The following is a 16904-nucleotide window of genomic DNA, read 5'->3' on the forward strand; positions in this document are numbered from 1 at the left end:
AAGGAATGAATTTAGCAAGCAATAAGAGTTTTTAATCGCTTACATTTTCTAACTTTTACTTAATATTTTGTTGTTTGCATGGTTTTTTTCAGTTAAGTAATCTTAATTTTAGACTGTGGTGAAATATAATAAAAACAGGAAGAAAACAACAATAGGTCATTGTGGTCCTAGTATTATAACAATTCCCAACTCAAAAAAATTGATAGAAAATGAGATTTATTAAGTCATGTTACAGGAAGAGACAACCATATGTAGTTTGGTTTTGCAAGACGGCATTGGGAATGCCATTCTGCACATTTTTTTTTAATAGGAGAAGCTTCAACTGCTCAGCACCATGTGTCAATAACAAAAGAATCTTACCCTAAAATCACCCTGAACAAACTGTGTTCTGATCTTCCTCTTGAGAGTGCGGCAGTAATCCTTGGTTCAGATTAAACACTGATGACAAAAGAAGGACACACATTATTAGGAGAGTGTTCTGCTGTCTGTGTTGTCAGTAAACATTTAGCAGAGAGAAGGAAAGAGATTCTTTGTATGAATCAGCCAACACCAAATCTTCCCACTGTGTTTGAGGCTCATTAATTTAAAAGGTGTCAAGTTTTTAACAAGATACACTTGCTGGACCTTTATCTGCAAAGAACACAGGATGTCAATGATTTATTTTTTTATAAAATATAGCTCCATGTAGGAGCTTCACATTATATCCCTTTGGAGACTTCATCTGTAACACGATGAAACAACTTTGAAACTCTTCAGTTCTGCTGGTGGAAGCTGGGAACTTTGAGCACACTGCAGGATTGAGTCATTTGTTTTAGTAATACATTTAGCCTGACATTTTCAACATTGCAAACATCAGTCCAAACAATAGGCTTTTGAAGTAGCCAAATAGTTTTATTCGTGTTTACAAACTGGAAACCTACAGCAGTGGTGTTGCGGTATGTCCAAGTCCAGGCAGTACGTCAGCGGCTTGAACTGGTATCACCAAGTTTGCTTGCCCGGACTTGGCATCTCGTCTGCTCCCGCTTCTCCCTGTGCCCTCCCTGGCTGTCCCCAATGTGCCCTTCGAGTTTGGTGGTGACGTGGAGGTGGTACAAGAGAAACGTGTTCCTTTGCCTAGGGAGAGCTGACTGCTTCTTGTGTTTTCTTATGGTATTGCAGAAGGACCAGAAGTGGTCCTTCGAATAGGGTGGATTTTTGGAGGAAAGTCGTTTTTCTTCGCAGTAATGGTGGGGAGGGAGAGCTGGAAGTGTATATATTTATCGTATGTAGGAAACACTTTCTTCTATAATAAGGTTGGCTAATGTTCCCTGTCCTTTCATGCTGACAGTGACATTCCCATTGGTTCCTCTTTCATGTGATGTTTTCAGACATCTATTTCTTTTTTTATCAGTCAGGGAGTAGCTTCTAGGCTTATGACTTTCAGCTGAGAATAACTCATGCCACCCCCTGTGTTTGCTTTGATACAAGAGACTGTTTGCTATCATCGCTCTGTTGTATCGCAGGTTTGTTGTGATGAACAGATGAGCCAGCTATGCAGTAGATTTGTTAATTTATCCTTAATGTTAATATCGTGTCTTCAGATTTTCTTGCTTATGCCATCTTTTCCCTCCTCAGTCTACCCAAGAAGAATACTTACCTCCAAGCTTTCTGCTTTCAAATATATTAATTTATATAGAAAATGACATGATAACAGGCATATCTAGTAATATAAGCTGTCTAATTAAATTTCACTTGCTTTTTCAAAATTAATGTCTCCTATTTTAATAAGAATACTGTGAAATTAATTGTTGAAAACAAGCCCTCCTTGCATAATTTGATGTGCTTTCATACCTGACTTCTACTGCCTATTATTTCTGCTGCTTCTAGAGATCATGTAATTATGCTGATTGATGAGTACCAATGAATTCCCAGTCCAAAGAGCTGATAACATTACACAGATAAGGGGGACAAAAGATGTGAAGAAGTCAGAGGTACCCAAAACCAAGGTGTTGGTCTTCTATTGCTCTAACACATGCATTTTAAAGTGTGTATTTTAGTTTGTATTGGTCACAGTAAGCTCCCATTATCTTCAATGGAATCGAATAGGCAGGTCTCTAAGAGACTGCCACCAAATCCTGCAGCGTGAACTAGGGGACACTGAAGATCAGTTCCGTAAAGATTTAAAAAATGATAACAATAGAAGTATCTTTTACAGCCATGAATAGTGAACGTGTTGGCACAGGCAGTTGTGGAGACAGATAGGATGAAGAAGTTCAGAAAGGGATTAGACGAATTTGTGGGTAAACAGACATTAAAGCAAAAAGATCATCTCTTAAATTCTTGTAAATCTCTAATCTGTCCTTGGAGGGACCTGTCTCCCCATGCTGAGCCAAGGGTGAGGTGACTGGTTTGGCCTTTGAAGTATAACTTTCAGGAATATTATGAATTTAGGCATATTAATCCCACCCTAAGAGCCTAGGTGATTCTTATATGGCCACAAAGATCATCAGTAAGGGGAATGTTCCTAAACTGTTACTAAATCCAGATCTTCATAGTATCTAAGCCAATCTCTACAGTGTCATCCTTTCTGTCAGTCTAGTTGAGTGAAAGAAGTTGCTAATCCTTGCAGCTCTGGCAGATCTTGTTCTTTCTCTGAATTTACCTGCTTTAGGTAAAAGACTTGTAAAAGTCTATCAGATGAGTGAGGTGTGTCCATTTCAGACATACAGTGCAGCAGGCTGTAGGTTAGTTGCTGGTATTTCTTCATCTTGAGGCATGGGGGTCTTGTCGCAGATGAGGAGACTTGGGTCCCCTTCTGAGCATAAAAAAAATTGTAAATTTATAAATCACAAGTCACATTATGAAGTCTTCGTCTTTTTTTTTTTAATAAAGTTGCATTGTAAGTGATCATAATAGCCTGTGGTATGATTCATTACAATACTTTAATTACTTTGAAAAAATCTATTTTAAAAATTAAATTTTATATTCACTGCTTAAGCCAGATAATGCGTTTTTACACTCTCTTTTTGCAGGTCTATCTTTCCTATCCATCCTTCTTTCAGAATAGTGGTCTTAGCAGAACCTCCTGTCATTGGAAGTAGTACCCAACAATGGCTGGGTCCAGAGTTTCTGACACTCTTTCTTTTTCATCATGTTCGCTCTTTAAGCAAGAGTGAAGAAATTCAAGTTATTAAAGAAATGGTAAGTACGTTTAGTATTTTAGGCACTTGTTGACTATTGCTTACCAAACATGATTATTTACTACATTAAAAATATTTTGCTATTTCAGTGTAGCATAAATGAGTTCATATTCAAAGCTTATCAGAGCAGCATATATGCTTATCTTTTAATGGTATTGCTTTTGGTTGGCATTCTTATATTGATGTTAAATGATGCTGTAATAGAAAAATGCTCTTTGTCATAACTGTATTCCTTTTTGGTTGACGCAAAGCAACTTAGCAGCTGTGTGCCCCTCGCATCTGGGTATAGCTGTATGTGGAACTTACATATCTAGCAGTAAGATTGATGCTGTTTTTCTTTCAAACAGATTCCAAATGTACCCAGCGTTGCTGTGGAGCAGTTGTTGTCATTAACACACAGGCTTCGGGAGACAAATGATGCCACGGTGAGCCTTTTTTTTTTTTTTAATTTACTTTCTCCTGCTGTGACTGTTTTAACAAAGGCTGGGTGAAGCATGCTAAGCTCTAGTGTTATTTCAAAGGCTGCCTGATTAGAAAACCAGCCTCAGAAAATTATTGCTGGCGATTACTGCACAGCATACTGTAAACTTTTTTGATTGATGATGTACATTTTTAGAATCTGCATAAATAAAGCTTTTAGGAAATTGCCCAAATCCGAGAGAAGTCAGGCAGAACAGTACATGTGTTGTCGGTGAGTGTAGATACATGGCTCACAGTGAAACGTGTTTGAGGTGCCTTTTGAGTAGGCATGGATATAATCACGTGTGTCCAAGTATTTTTTGATTACTTTGCTTTAGTCATTGGAACTTTGATAGCTGAAATTATTGGGGCTTTTTGGGCAATGAGAACTACGTAGCCATTATAAAATGCCAATGGGCAACAGCATAGACTATGAAAAGAGAAAGCTCCAGAACTCCTGGCAGCTTTACTGCTACAGGCTATTCTATTAAAGCAGTCTTGTCAAGAAAAATAAGTTCTGCTGACATAGTAACCACAAAATTCTTTAAAAAGATACAGTCAAATCATGGTGAAAAGAAAAAGAAATTATTACTATGGCAACTGAAGTACTGGATGTTTTTAATGTAAATAAAATGTAAAACATTTTTAGTGGAGTCCAGCAGTTTAACTGGTATGCAAATGTAATCTATTCTCCTTAGTTTTCATGATGGGTAATAGTTTATGCAGTATTACTATTTAAAAAGCCGAGGAGAGGCTGTTATGCTCTTCTGAGCTTAAGAAAAACTAAATTAAAATGTTGACTTTTAGGTGCATCTTTGGAACAGTGTTGTTACTGTCTATTTAGCTTCTTACACCTAATGTGTAAATGTTTTGGCCTTGATGTACTTGGAGACATACCATGCCTGAACAGAGCATTACAAAAATCCTTTCCAAATATGTTGATGTCTATAGCAATGTGAAATATCTAAATGAAGTATATGATGTTGGATGAGAAGTGAGTCACGGTATGGATCGAGGGAGAATTCTTGTAGATCGGCAGTGACATGAGACATGTTGGGAAGAGCACGCCTGTGGGCTGAAGTGTGTGCCTTAGGTATGTCAGGCTATTTATAGAGTTGCCTAAGTAAGTGAGCCTCTGCCAGAGATTATCCTGAAATATTAACCATTGTTTGAAGTGATTTTTTTTTAACAATAGAAGAATACCTGTAGACTACTCAGCCTGTGGGCGTTGTCTGCGTCATTGTAATTGTTTGCTTGACTTACAATATAATCTAGAGACCACAATCAAGATCCTGTTGAATTAGATGCCTCATAGATATGTATGACAAAGACTGTTAGTAACCCATTTCAAGTTTACAGTGTTCAATATGGAATATATTTAAAAAAAAAAAAAAAAGGCAAAACAGAAAACCACAACAAACAGACAAGATAAATGAGAAAATTTTGTTCCCAAAACTTTAGTTGCCAGTTGCAAATATTCAGAAGCTGTGATACAGCTTTTCCTCTGTGGTCCTGTCCTCTATGCTTATTTACTTCAGTGCAGGATCTGATGCTATGTATAATTCAGACTTTAAAATCCCCATGTCCTGCGAGATTGGACTTGCCAAGGTGGTGCAGTGTACGAAACACACAGGGAGGGTTCTCGCTGGGGAGCGGGGATAAGGACACAGTGCTCAGTCCTTTCCCTTCCCCATGCCTCACATGTGGCTGAGTAAGTCTTGAAATATTAATAACACTTGAAATGCCATAGCTGACATTGTCCTTAATGCTGGGTGGTGAACTCTGATGGGTCAGGAGATGCTTTGCAGTCTTCTGTCAATGAAAGCAGGAGGCGCAGGAGTAGTGATGATTGCCGTTACCCCAATGTAAATCAGTCTTGCTGATTGCTCAGAGCTATGCTAAAGAAGTATTATCCTTTGCTTTCTCAGCGTTTCAGAAAAGCTTTGTATAATTTCATCTAACAAACTTTTAAAAGAAATATTAATGCTTGTTTGTCAAAACTGCAGTTTTCAGGGGAAAGAATTGGTGTTAAGACATTTCTCATGCTTGAGAATTATTAAGAGGGGGGAAAAAAGGCTCTGAAATCAATGAAGTGTTGCTTTTCTCTATTTTTTTTTCCCCTGGTTGGAAAAGTTGAGGATTTTTTCCTATTGAAACAGCATAATATATTAAGAAAATTGTAATGCGGTTAGAAATCACTTATATGAACCAAAACAAAATGTTTTTAAATTACCTAATTAAAATATTTCGCCTGACCCGGGCAAAGTGTGGCGTGACTTATCAGATCACACTCATTGTTGTGTGTTTCCTGCTAAAATAAGGAACCTATTTGTATTAGATCCCTTCATCCGGTAGATATAATTATAGAATGATTTCGTTCTCAGTCCTTATAGCTCTCTTTATATATGTGGTCACTCGTTTTGGGGTCTTGTTTGTTTGGTTTTTTTTTAAACGTTGCTGTATTTGTTTGAGGTCTGCCTTCCCAGGCGTTGAACCGTTCTTGTAACTCTTTGCTGAACCGTGTCCAGATTTTAGCATTTATTTTAACATGTGGACAACAGAAAAGGACGCGGTGTTCCAGTCCCGGCCCGCCCCGACGGCGTGTGCTGAGGTGATACAATCTCCCTCCTGCTGCCCAGGGTTGTCTTGTTTGTACGGCCAACAATCCTGCCAGACCCTCTTGCCAGAGCATGACATGTGCAGCTCGTATTAAGTTTGCGAAGAGCAGACGAGTTTTCAGGACTTTGATCCATTTACAGCGGCTGACCTCCTTGTTGTTGTTAATAGCGCTTAGTGTTAGGTTTTATACAGCTAATAAAATTCAGTTATCAGCACATTTTTCTTCCTGTTGCTTATCAAGTGAAATCATAAGGCTGATCATGATGACATCATGACTTCCATGGCAGTGAATTGCTGCAACAAATACAGAATTACACGCTTGTGGATTAAAAATCACAGGCTGCTGTAGGAGGCAGAAAGCACCTAGGATTTAGGAGAAAAGTTGAAGTAATTCCTTTTGGATTACTTTTCTCTCATGACTTGTTCAGTTCTAATCCCTGAAATCCAGTCCCAGAGATCAAATAATTAAACTACCTTGTATTTTTTTACAGGCACAGTCACTGGCTTCATCTTTATCTACTCGACAACTATTGCGAATTTGTCGTCGACTGTCACAACATCCAGATGAAAGCCTTTACTATGCTATTAATAAAGCCTGCCTTTCCAGGTAGAGATAATAGTTTTGGTGGATGTTCTGGAGCTGCTCGGTCAGTTGCTAGCATGCAAGAAAGCTTTAAATGCATTTTAGTAGATAATACAATTGCTGCCTTGCTCCTTAGAGTCTGTCATTTCTTTAGTTGTAGTTCTGTGGTATCCTCAGACTTAGGAGATAAGTAGAAATGACTTTGTACTTATCTTTATGAAGATATTTCATGACATTATATATATTAGGTCACCATTATCAGCATTACTTCACTGTCTCAAGACGTGCAAAGCAGAGTTATATTAATGTGTAGGATGACTAGATGTTTGGTGGAGGCTGTATCTAGAAAAGTTGTGAGCATCTAGAGGTTGGTGTGTTGGGGGTTTTTTTGTTTGTGGGTTTGTTGTTTGTTTTTTTTTTCAAAAGAAAGCAATCAATTATCAAAAGGTCTGGAAAACTGAATGGGCTGAGGTCTGGACACCTCAGAGCTCACTCTTTCTCTTGGAAACTGGGGCCCAAGTGAACTGAGTATTTCCAGAGAAAAGGTATTTCCAAAAAAAAACCATTCTTTCTATTGTAGTTCTTACTAGCAGTGAAATGAGGACATTTCATACTTCCAGTCCTGATCCATTCTACTTCACAAACCTGTTGCAATGTTAGAAAGCACTGAAGACTTTTAAAATAGCCACACACCCACAAATGTAGTTCCTTGCCTATGGAATAAGCTCAGTTTCTCTCCGTAGGGATAGGTGAAATGTTGAAGACTATTTGAGTGTGAAAGGAATAGACATTCAAGGTTTAGAGTCCGAGTAAAGCTTCATACTGATTTTAGATTACAGAAAATACTGAAATCTTAAAAGAAAACCCTTATACTACAACTTCCCTATTATTTTTCTTCGTTTAGGTTTTTACCAAACCTTGCCAGATCAGCTTTACATAAAAATCTGCAGGATTTTGGTATTGAAACAAGACCAGATGACATAAAGGAACAAGAGGAAAAGGATTACACATGTAAGCTTCTGTCATCTTTGTGCTGCTCTTCATAAATATTGCTTAAGCATATAAACGTGTATTAATTATCCTCAAAATTAAATGTAGTTTGATCCCTTTGACTTTATTCTGTCAGAGTGCAGGTGCTGCTCTCAGTGTATTGATACTTTTGCATTGTCTGCTATGTTTCCAGATCATGGACTTTTGTTCTCCATCATGTTTAAGTGTTTTGCAGTCTATAAGATACAGGGCCTTAGGCATTCTTGGACTGCCTTTTTTATTTGTTTATTTTCCTCATCACTGTTAACTACTCTTCTCTACAGTTACAGCCTTGTTTTGATCTTAATATTTCTCTGCTCTGTTTTTTCCCATTGCTTCTTTCTGTCCACTGTTAAAATCAGCCTTTTTCTCATTGAGAATCTTGCAAAAGTCTTGGGTTATGTTTTGCTTTCATTGTGGCACACACTTCTTTCTTAGTTTCCCTTCTTTTTGTTCTCTTTAAATTGCCGTGGTTGTTACATGTGGCCTTTAGCAAGCAGGTCTTTGGTTTTTTACCTCATTTAACTTGTACTTGTTTGCAGTAGCCTCCAGTGCTACACATATATTTCTGCTTCTGCCATTTTTCTCACTTCTGCTTTCTGATTCTGCTGTGACCCCAGGTCTTCATGCTGTCTGTCTTTTCATATCTTTTGTCAGGCAGCACACTGTGAGCAATTTGCTATTTTTCATTCACTAAGATTTTCTTTATTCTACTTCACCAGTGTTATCTCTGCTGTCATTCTTCTGTATATTTATTCTCAGTTCTCTGATGTATTTTACTGCTAGATCTTTGCAGTATTAAATACATTTTTGGTTTTAATTAATGAATTCTGGTTTTAGAGATTTTATTTATATGTGTATGTATATTAAAATATAGATATATATTAGAGTATCCATTACATACAATATAATATATGTGCAGGCATACATATGTCTGTATACACATACATACATATGTCTCTCTCTCTATATATATACATACATATGTACATATGCAGCCATCCATGTATTATTATATCTGTATTTGCATTTTTGTATACATAAAAACTGTATATATAAAATAATTTGAACTCTGGCCAGTTGTGTGTGGATACTTGCTTACCATTCTTTTTTTAAATCTGGACACATCCCTTGAATTTTCTTTAAGTTTCTCTGTTTTGTGGCATAAAGATATAATCATATAAATAATAGATGAACAATTAAAAACATTTGTCTTGAAGTTAGGCTTTTTTTCAGTTTTACACCATACCAGATTAAGAAATTTGTGGCAAAAAATATTACTATTTTTATTGCATAATATTATTATTTACACTTAGCTTTTGTTTTCCTAAGGACAGAATTTGTGGTTCTTTTGATCTAAGATATTTTTCTAATGTACTTTTTCTTTCAGAGCTGTATTTGAAGGTCATTTCAAGGAACACAAATTCAACCAGTTTTCACCAAAATGTTGAATGTGTCCATATTCTGGCATTAAGCCATTTGAGCAAAAATGCAGTGCTGGAAGGGAGAATCAACAGTGATTCTGCTGTTGTGGGTTGGTCCTGGTTCTCAGCCAAGGACCCACACAGCTGCTCACTCACCCCCCAATGGGACAGGGAGAAACAACAGGGAGGATGAGAGTGAGAAGACCTGTGGGTTGAGGAAATGTAACCAAACAATATTAGTGATATTCCAATAATGTGAGCAAGAAATTAAACCAAAAGAGCAGCAACATCTTCTAGTGTTTCTTATGGTACATTTCCCATTCCCCTATTCATCATTTATTGTAACAGCCTTCTTTGCAATTTTAAAGTGAATTCAAATTCGTAATAATGCAACCTCTTGTTAACACAGATTCTTTCAAGCATTCTCATTCTTTAGATAGAAATAATTTACTGCAACCCACAGCTTTGTTAAAATTTGTAAATCATCACTCAGGTGTTGAGGGTTGATTGCTTGTCTGTCCAGAGGATTCTGTTAGTGATGCATTTCCTTGTTTCCTGAAAAATGTCTAGGTGAAATAAAGGATGGGATTCTGAAGATCGGGTCTGTGACGATGCCGATTTATAACTCAACCGAGAAAATGAAAGTGCCTGATGTTTTATTTTATGAAAATGCACAAGTAAGTATGAATCTTTGGCTTCCAGGGTAGAAAAGGTTTGTTACATGTGTACTGATGTGCATGCTCATATGTATTAAATAATTTACTAACTAAATTTTAAGGGTGTATTTCTGAAGTAGTTTCTTGAGGTTAAAATTAATCTCACAGGATCTGATGCTTGTTTCAGATGTGTCTTCACCATCCCTTTGTGAATAGATTTCAACAATCCTCTTGAACTTTCATAAAATATGAAGTAATAGCAACTGAAACTGAATTTTATTTAGAATGCTTTGATCATGTGTGTTGAGCCATTTTTTTTTTCTTTTTCTTTTTTTACTGCTGCTGGATTGATCCTCTCTTAGGGCTGGATTATCAATTCCATCCTGAGACCTTGTTATACAGGCTTGTCACATGAAGTTGTACCTGCCTTTAATTAGAGTTAACACTGCATGTTTGAAAAGCAAAGCGAGGAGTAACTAGTTATTAGTTAACTGCTTATAAATTATTTCTTAAAATTAGTTTAGCTTATTATTTAGTCATTAGTATGAATCATATTAATTAATTCGTAGTAGTGAAGAGTAAGAGTAATTAGTGAACACAAAAAAAGTGATGGGCTTGGTGACTGTGGTTGTTTTGGGTTTTGTTTCTTCCTACCCTTTTGCAGATGCAGGTGTACTGTAACTTCCTTCTCCATCTAGCCTGGAAGCCTCAAAACTGTCAGACAAGGGGAAGAGAATTACCTTCCGAGTTGCCTCTAGAATATTTTGCCATTGAAGTGCAACACTAATAGTGTGATCTTGAGAAATATTGTTCTTTCAGGGACCAGGTGTGGGTTTGCTTGCTTTTCCTTTCTTTTTTCTTCTCTCACTTGCGATTTCTCCAAAGAAAGGCTTATGCTACATGAGTATCACCTACTGAAGGTGATGACAGGCTGGGCAAGGGGAACAGATGACAGTCTTCTTCATCTTCCCCATTAACATTTCATGTGAGGTTTTGTTCTGTATTGCCATTTTGGTAAAATATTTAAGTTGGGTCTGTTGGAAACGAAAGCCTGAGTCTTGCTAGGACTTATATCTGCATTGCTTTTTCCACCTTCTTGCTTACAGCTTCAAAACACTCTACACAACCTGTGTTCAGCTATTATGCATCTTTATTTAGGCAACATCTGTTAAAAATGCTTCAGAGAATGAACTGTTCTGTATCTGTCCCTGGTAACTGTGCACTCTGAATGCTGAAGGAAACAACCACCAAATACCAGTCGGGATAACTCTTCCCATTTCTAAATGAATTCTACTCTTGTTTTCTGTGTTGCTAGTTTGTAGTTTGGTCATTCAAGTGCTGTAATCATTGTTTAGCAAAACCTGCTGGAGGACAAATTTGATTTATGAGTCTAGTGCAATACTTCCTCTCTACTATCTAAAAACGACAGACATGAACCAAAACAGAGAAGAAAAACCCATGTCCTCAGCTCTTTGCAGTGCTGCACAGTGTAATTAAATAAATAGTTTTTGCTTCTGTGTGTTTGGTCTTGAAACATTTTATGTCATAGTGGAATTTGGCACTGTTGTGGAACATTGCTGTTGGTCTACAAGTGCCACAGAGATGGAGACAATTTTAGGTATTATGCCAAATGCTGGCTTCAGGCCAGGCTTTGGGGAACACAGACTGTTAAAGTCGATGCAATATTGATGTGTCTAGGTACAAGTCCTTTGGTAAATAGTTAATCTAAAATGTCTGCATGCATCTTAATACAATGCTAATTTAGATCCTGATGCAAATTTTTAAAAAGTATCAATACAGAGTTTCTCTTGTGGGGAGGCTGTTCTGCAGGGAAACCGTAATATACACATATTTGTGTGATTCAGGATGAAAGAAGTAGTCATCAGAAGGAAGCATTCGTGCCTTAGCAATAAAATAAAAAATGTACTGAGTGTTTGTGGTAGAACTGACTTCCTAGGATTTACGCTGTATCTGGTCAGTTATTCTCATCAGTTATAAAGTTCCTGTGTCTATACATGCCAGAAAATACGGTAATTTGCCTTGAAGTTCTCTCCTTAAATTGTGTATTGAGTATTCAGTAGTCTTTTGACGTGCTTGGTTAGGATTCTGTGGTATTAAGCTGTGTTTGCAAGAGTTTCTTCCCCCACCCTCTGCCTCTGTTCTGGAGAGATCTGAAAACCTAAAACATCTTTCACACCGTTAGAAACTGAGCATTTCTATGCTCAGAAATACAGGGAAGCTATTGATTTTTCTTTTCTTTTCTTTTTTTTTTTTTAAAGATCAAGTACTAGAGATAAGATGATAATGTGAAAAGAATATATATGTTTATCTAAATGCAAGCATTAATTTCTCTGAGTAGGTTGTCTGACCTACTTACAGATGACCTGTTTTTACCAGATACAGTGGAGAAATATGCACGACTGTTGTGGGTAAAGTAGTCTGCATTGCCACATTATCCTTTAATCCTTTAATCCTTTTAAACAAATTATTTGTAAGGAGCAAGATAAGGTTAAATGATGTACAGCGTGTGTTACTTTTTATGTTTTTGTCTATATGTAAAATACACCTGAAGCACTTTGGCTTCAATTAGGCAGTCTAATTTAGAAAACACATAATAAACACTTTCCGACTTGAACTTGCGTTTTCCTAATTTTGTTTTCCTTGAAATAGGGCTTGATTAGAATAGAAAAATGTGTTTGTCGTTAAGCTAGACCTGTTGTTTAATAAAATAAATGTGTATAATTTACATATTCATGTCAGCTGCCTTTTATTGCCTCGGTTTGGTTTCTGTAAAGTTCTACCTGCTTCCTCCCAGTACAATTGCTGGAAAATTGCCATGCACTTATCAATGGAAGTTCTTGCAGTCTGGGTGACAAGCATTTAACTAGGCCAAAATGAAATGCATTAGGAGTGAATACAGAAAATTCTGTATATTTATGGAAATCAGACACCCACAGTCTGTTGCAGCAGAGGAAATACATAAGGAGAGTCAATATTTTTGTTTCATTGTTTTAGTCTCTGGATAGATTTCCTCTGCTGTTATTGGCTGAGAGACTCTTGCTATGAAATTAATAGCTGGAAGCATAAAATGCAAAAAATTTTGGCCCCAAATCCTGAAAGTTCCAGTTGTACTGCTGTCATTAGTGAATGTATAAATTTGAGAGTATAAAAACAGGGGTGAAAATTGTGCTTTTGTTTCTCTAGCACATGATGGTGATGGAAGATATGCTCAAGGACTTTCTGCTGGGAGAACATCTTCTTTTAGTTGGCAATCAGGTGAGTTAAACATCTCTTAAAGTGCATGGAACAAACTCATTGATTAATAATGAAATTGAATCTCTTTTTTGCTTCATTGAAATTACATTCATTTGTACCACTGAGCTATTTGGCCAATTTTTTGATTCTTTATCTAGTAGTGTCCATGGGTTTTATGGGCACATGAGTGAAAAATGTAAATGCCTTAAATGTTTTTTTACAATACTATCAGAGTAAAAAGTCAAAACATTAATAGTTATATGTAACATCGTTATGATTAAAATCTTCAGTTAATAGTATTGGATATACTTTGTGGCTATATATCAAACCTTTCCTTTAAAATGGCCAGTGGTACATAAGAGGTGTACATATAAGTATTATCTAAATCTTATTTATTGATAGCAAAGTACCAGTGTTGTCTAGAAGAGATAGATTTTCTTTTTTCTTTGGTTAATATCTTTGTTGATGGAGACTTTTACTAGTGAGGTCATTGGGGTTGTTGTGTTCTTTTAATTGGTCTTTGTTGTCTCATGACTCTGTATAATAGTTTATAAGCTCCCCAAGATGAGATATGGGCAGATACAGGTATGTTTGAAAGTCTTTGTTCTTCAGAACCACCGTAAACTATTACTGGAACTGTTAGGTTACTTGAACAGAATTATACACTTTGCTAGTTAGCTCTGTAAAAAAAGAGAGCTTTTGTTATTATTTCTGTCATACTTCCCAAGCTACCAGGTTGTTTTTTCCTCATAAAGTAAATCTCCCTTTAGTTTGGCTTTCCCATAGCAAGGATACAGTCATTTTCTAGCAGATGTTTCTCCTTATGTTTTGCAATAGCCTTTGGAAAAAGTCATAACACAAAACACTAATGGTTTAACCTACGTGACAAGAAATATAAAATGCTAATTGTTATTAATGTGCATATGTTAAAATGACAGTGTACAGTTTTATACAGCCTCTTCAATTTAGAGTCGTCGTTAACAGCTTGAGTTTACAAAGATCCTGTCATTGAAACCTTTGTAGACTTTTGCTGGATGATGCCAGCTTCTCCCAAAAGGCTTCATCTGTTCATAAATAGAAATTAATCTATTTTAGAAATTAAATAAGATCTAGTTATTCTATTTCATACATAGTGCTCTCTGTGTCGTCTTCTGAGTTGGTATTGCAAATGTTACGTAGTACAGGTTGCCTGCAGGACCTGCTGTCAGGGATCAGCAAAAGTGGGCTGCTCCACAGGGGAACAGAGGCAGGGACAGTGTCCGTAATGAGGGGGTCCACAGTCGTACAGTGGCCAACGAAGATCTGGGGACAAGAGCCGTGCTCAGCCAAGTGCTTAGTGGCTGCCAGACAGGTCCGTGGTGACAAAACCAGTCTGAGATCAAGCTGGGAAGTCAAGTCAGCAGGTCCAAGCTAGGCTCAGCAAGGTGCAGGGCCAGGCACAGCATCGCTGCAGTGGAGGTTGGGAAGGAACCCAGGAAAGATCCCAAGTGTCAATGCAGCTCCCAAGCTGTGGGGGGCAAAGGGGTCCCCAGGAGGCAGCTCTGTCACCTCAGAGCTGACCTTCAGCACAGGCAAGTGAAAAACCAAGGTGAGGGGGGAGAGCTTGCAGAGCCCAGTGGTACACTCAAGGCCCTGACATGTGCTTCATATGTTCTACCAATTTGGCAAAAAAATTTTGAAGACTATGCGATCACAATTTCTAGGTTGTAAGGTACTTTCCCAGCAGTGGTATAGTCATCTTTAATAATTTAATGTGTGCCACATTTTCTCCAAGCTTATGAAACTCTAATTGGAGACAGTTTTAAAAGATGTAACTGGGTTGAAGTATTGGAACGTATTGCTTTTATTCTAGACATCAGCTCAGCTGTACCGTTAAGTTGGAAAGTCGTTTGATTTGCTGTGATTTGTCTTTGGCAAATCAGTAATACAGGTTTTGTTTTTTAAGTGCTAACATACTTTCTGACTGCTTCCAGGTTTATTCTTTACTAATTTGTTCCACTGTTTTTATGTGTGACTAAGGAAAGGCCAACTGGCCTATTCTTTTTGAAATACTATTTTTTTAAGTTTGAGCACTGTAGATGCCATTCTGAAGTCTTTTAGGACCACACTGATCATCCTTCATTTTTCAGGGATAGTCACTAACGATTTAGAAACTACTTGGCTTATTCTTTAAATATATGACTGTAAATTACTACAGCATGTGATGAATCCTGTTCCAGTATTTTAAAGTAACCATATTGCCTCAATATGCTTTATACCATATATGCAGATACCTTCCCATTGAAGATATTAGTGTTTAAAGCCTCTTTTTTTTTTAGCAAGTGATTAAAATATTATCTTTCACTGTTCAGCTGCTTTAATAGTCCAGTTTGTAATAAGAAGGTAGAGTTTTATGATTGTTTGATACATGTATCAGTGTATACCTGTGTTTTGCATTTGGAAGAAACAAATAGTGTTTTTGTGTGGACATATGAAGTGCTGTTTTGAGTTCCTTTCTGTTGTACTTCCTGTTGGTGAATGAGTGAATCAGTGAAATCCCATGTAAATAACTGACAATTCAATTACTCTGAACCTGGGTATGTCAAAATGTATGATTATCATCCCTTTTGATGCCAGTGTCATTTCCTAGATATTTAAATGAGTTGGCATATACTTTAGAATATAATGTGGTCCATCAAAACGATGACTATATAAGTTAGTGTCTCCTTTCAACTGTGCTTGAATGTGGAAGGCTTGACCTGTAGTCTTTCTTTTGGAGACTAGATTTGGTTTTGATGGGTTGAGTCGATTCGGTTTTCTGCTTTTCCATCTTTGGTTTTCATAACATATGTATGCACACAAACTTTATATTAATCTGTTCTCATTATTTCAAAGCCTGCAAATTTCGTCTCTTCTGTGTGTTCATTTTAATTACAGCTGTCTAGTGACAGTCCTTTTACCAAGACTGATTTCAACATTTGAGCTTTGACAATCAGTATTTGAAATTCAGTAAATTGAAATGAGATTATTTTGGTGGATGTTAGGGACTGGCTTTCTTAATGAAACCGAGGAGATGTTGAAAACAACTGTTAGATACCAACACATATTTTAGGAGTGTTTGGCTTCTGAACCAAACTACTTTATAACCCACTTAATTCATGTGTGTTCCCTGATGCTTATAAGGCCCAGGATTTCACAGCATAATTGTATTACATGAAATATGGCTTTGTGTAACTATTTGCTTACGTTGGTTGTTGATTTATTTTGGATGCTAACTGGAATGTGCTTCCATTTCATATATAAGCGAACAAGTTTCTTCAGGTCCTTGGGAAAGGCAGTGGAAATATATGAATTTTCAGCTATAAAATAGCTTCCAAGTAAAGGAAATGCTGGTATTTTGAAGGTGGCTTCTGGTATCGCTTCATAGAGGAACCCATAGTTTTAGCGTGAATGAGACCATCCATATTTTCTCAAAGCAGCTCTAAAGCAGCTTCTTCCTTGGCTGAGCATGAGCAGCTATTTATGACTCGCAAAGCAACAGGCAAACCATCACCAAGAGTCCTGGTTAGTAAAGGTTACTTATTCCAAACTTTAGTTATTACATATAGCTCTTAGAGCTGCTCCCAAGTTTAATGAGGCAGACTGGAGTATTTATTCTTACTACCAAGGAAAATGTTTAGGCTGTGTTTTTTGCAGGACTTTTCCTGATGGACATTGTGCA

The 16904-nt window shown here is 37.0% G+C and overlaps 1 protein-coding gene across 1 annotated transcript in view; it reads left to right on the forward strand.

Moving 5' to 3' along the window:
• Positions 1–16904, forward strand: part of VWA8 (von Willebrand factor A domain containing 8) — a 191819-nt gene that overhangs the window by 63781 nt on the left and 111134 nt on the right. The window contains exons 15-20 of the mRNA XM_021286771.2: positions 3012–3180; positions 3527–3604; positions 6749–6864; positions 7745–7851; positions 9864–9970; positions 13154–13225. Of these exons, the coding sequence (XP_021142446.2) occupies positions 3012–3180; positions 3527–3604; positions 6749–6864; positions 7745–7851; positions 9864–9970; positions 13154–13225 (649 nt within the window). The remainder of the gene's footprint in view (positions 1–3011; positions 3181–3526; positions 3605–6748; positions 6865–7744; positions 7852–9863; positions 9971–13153; positions 13226–16904) is intronic.

The sequence above is a fragment of the Columba livia genome, chromosome 1 (genome assembly GCF_036013475.1).
Source record: "Columba livia isolate bColLiv1 breed racing homer chromosome 1, bColLiv1.pat.W.v2, whole genome shotgun sequence".
NCBI classification, from domain to species: Eukaryota; Metazoa; Chordata; class Aves; order Columbiformes; family Columbidae; genus Columba; species Columba livia.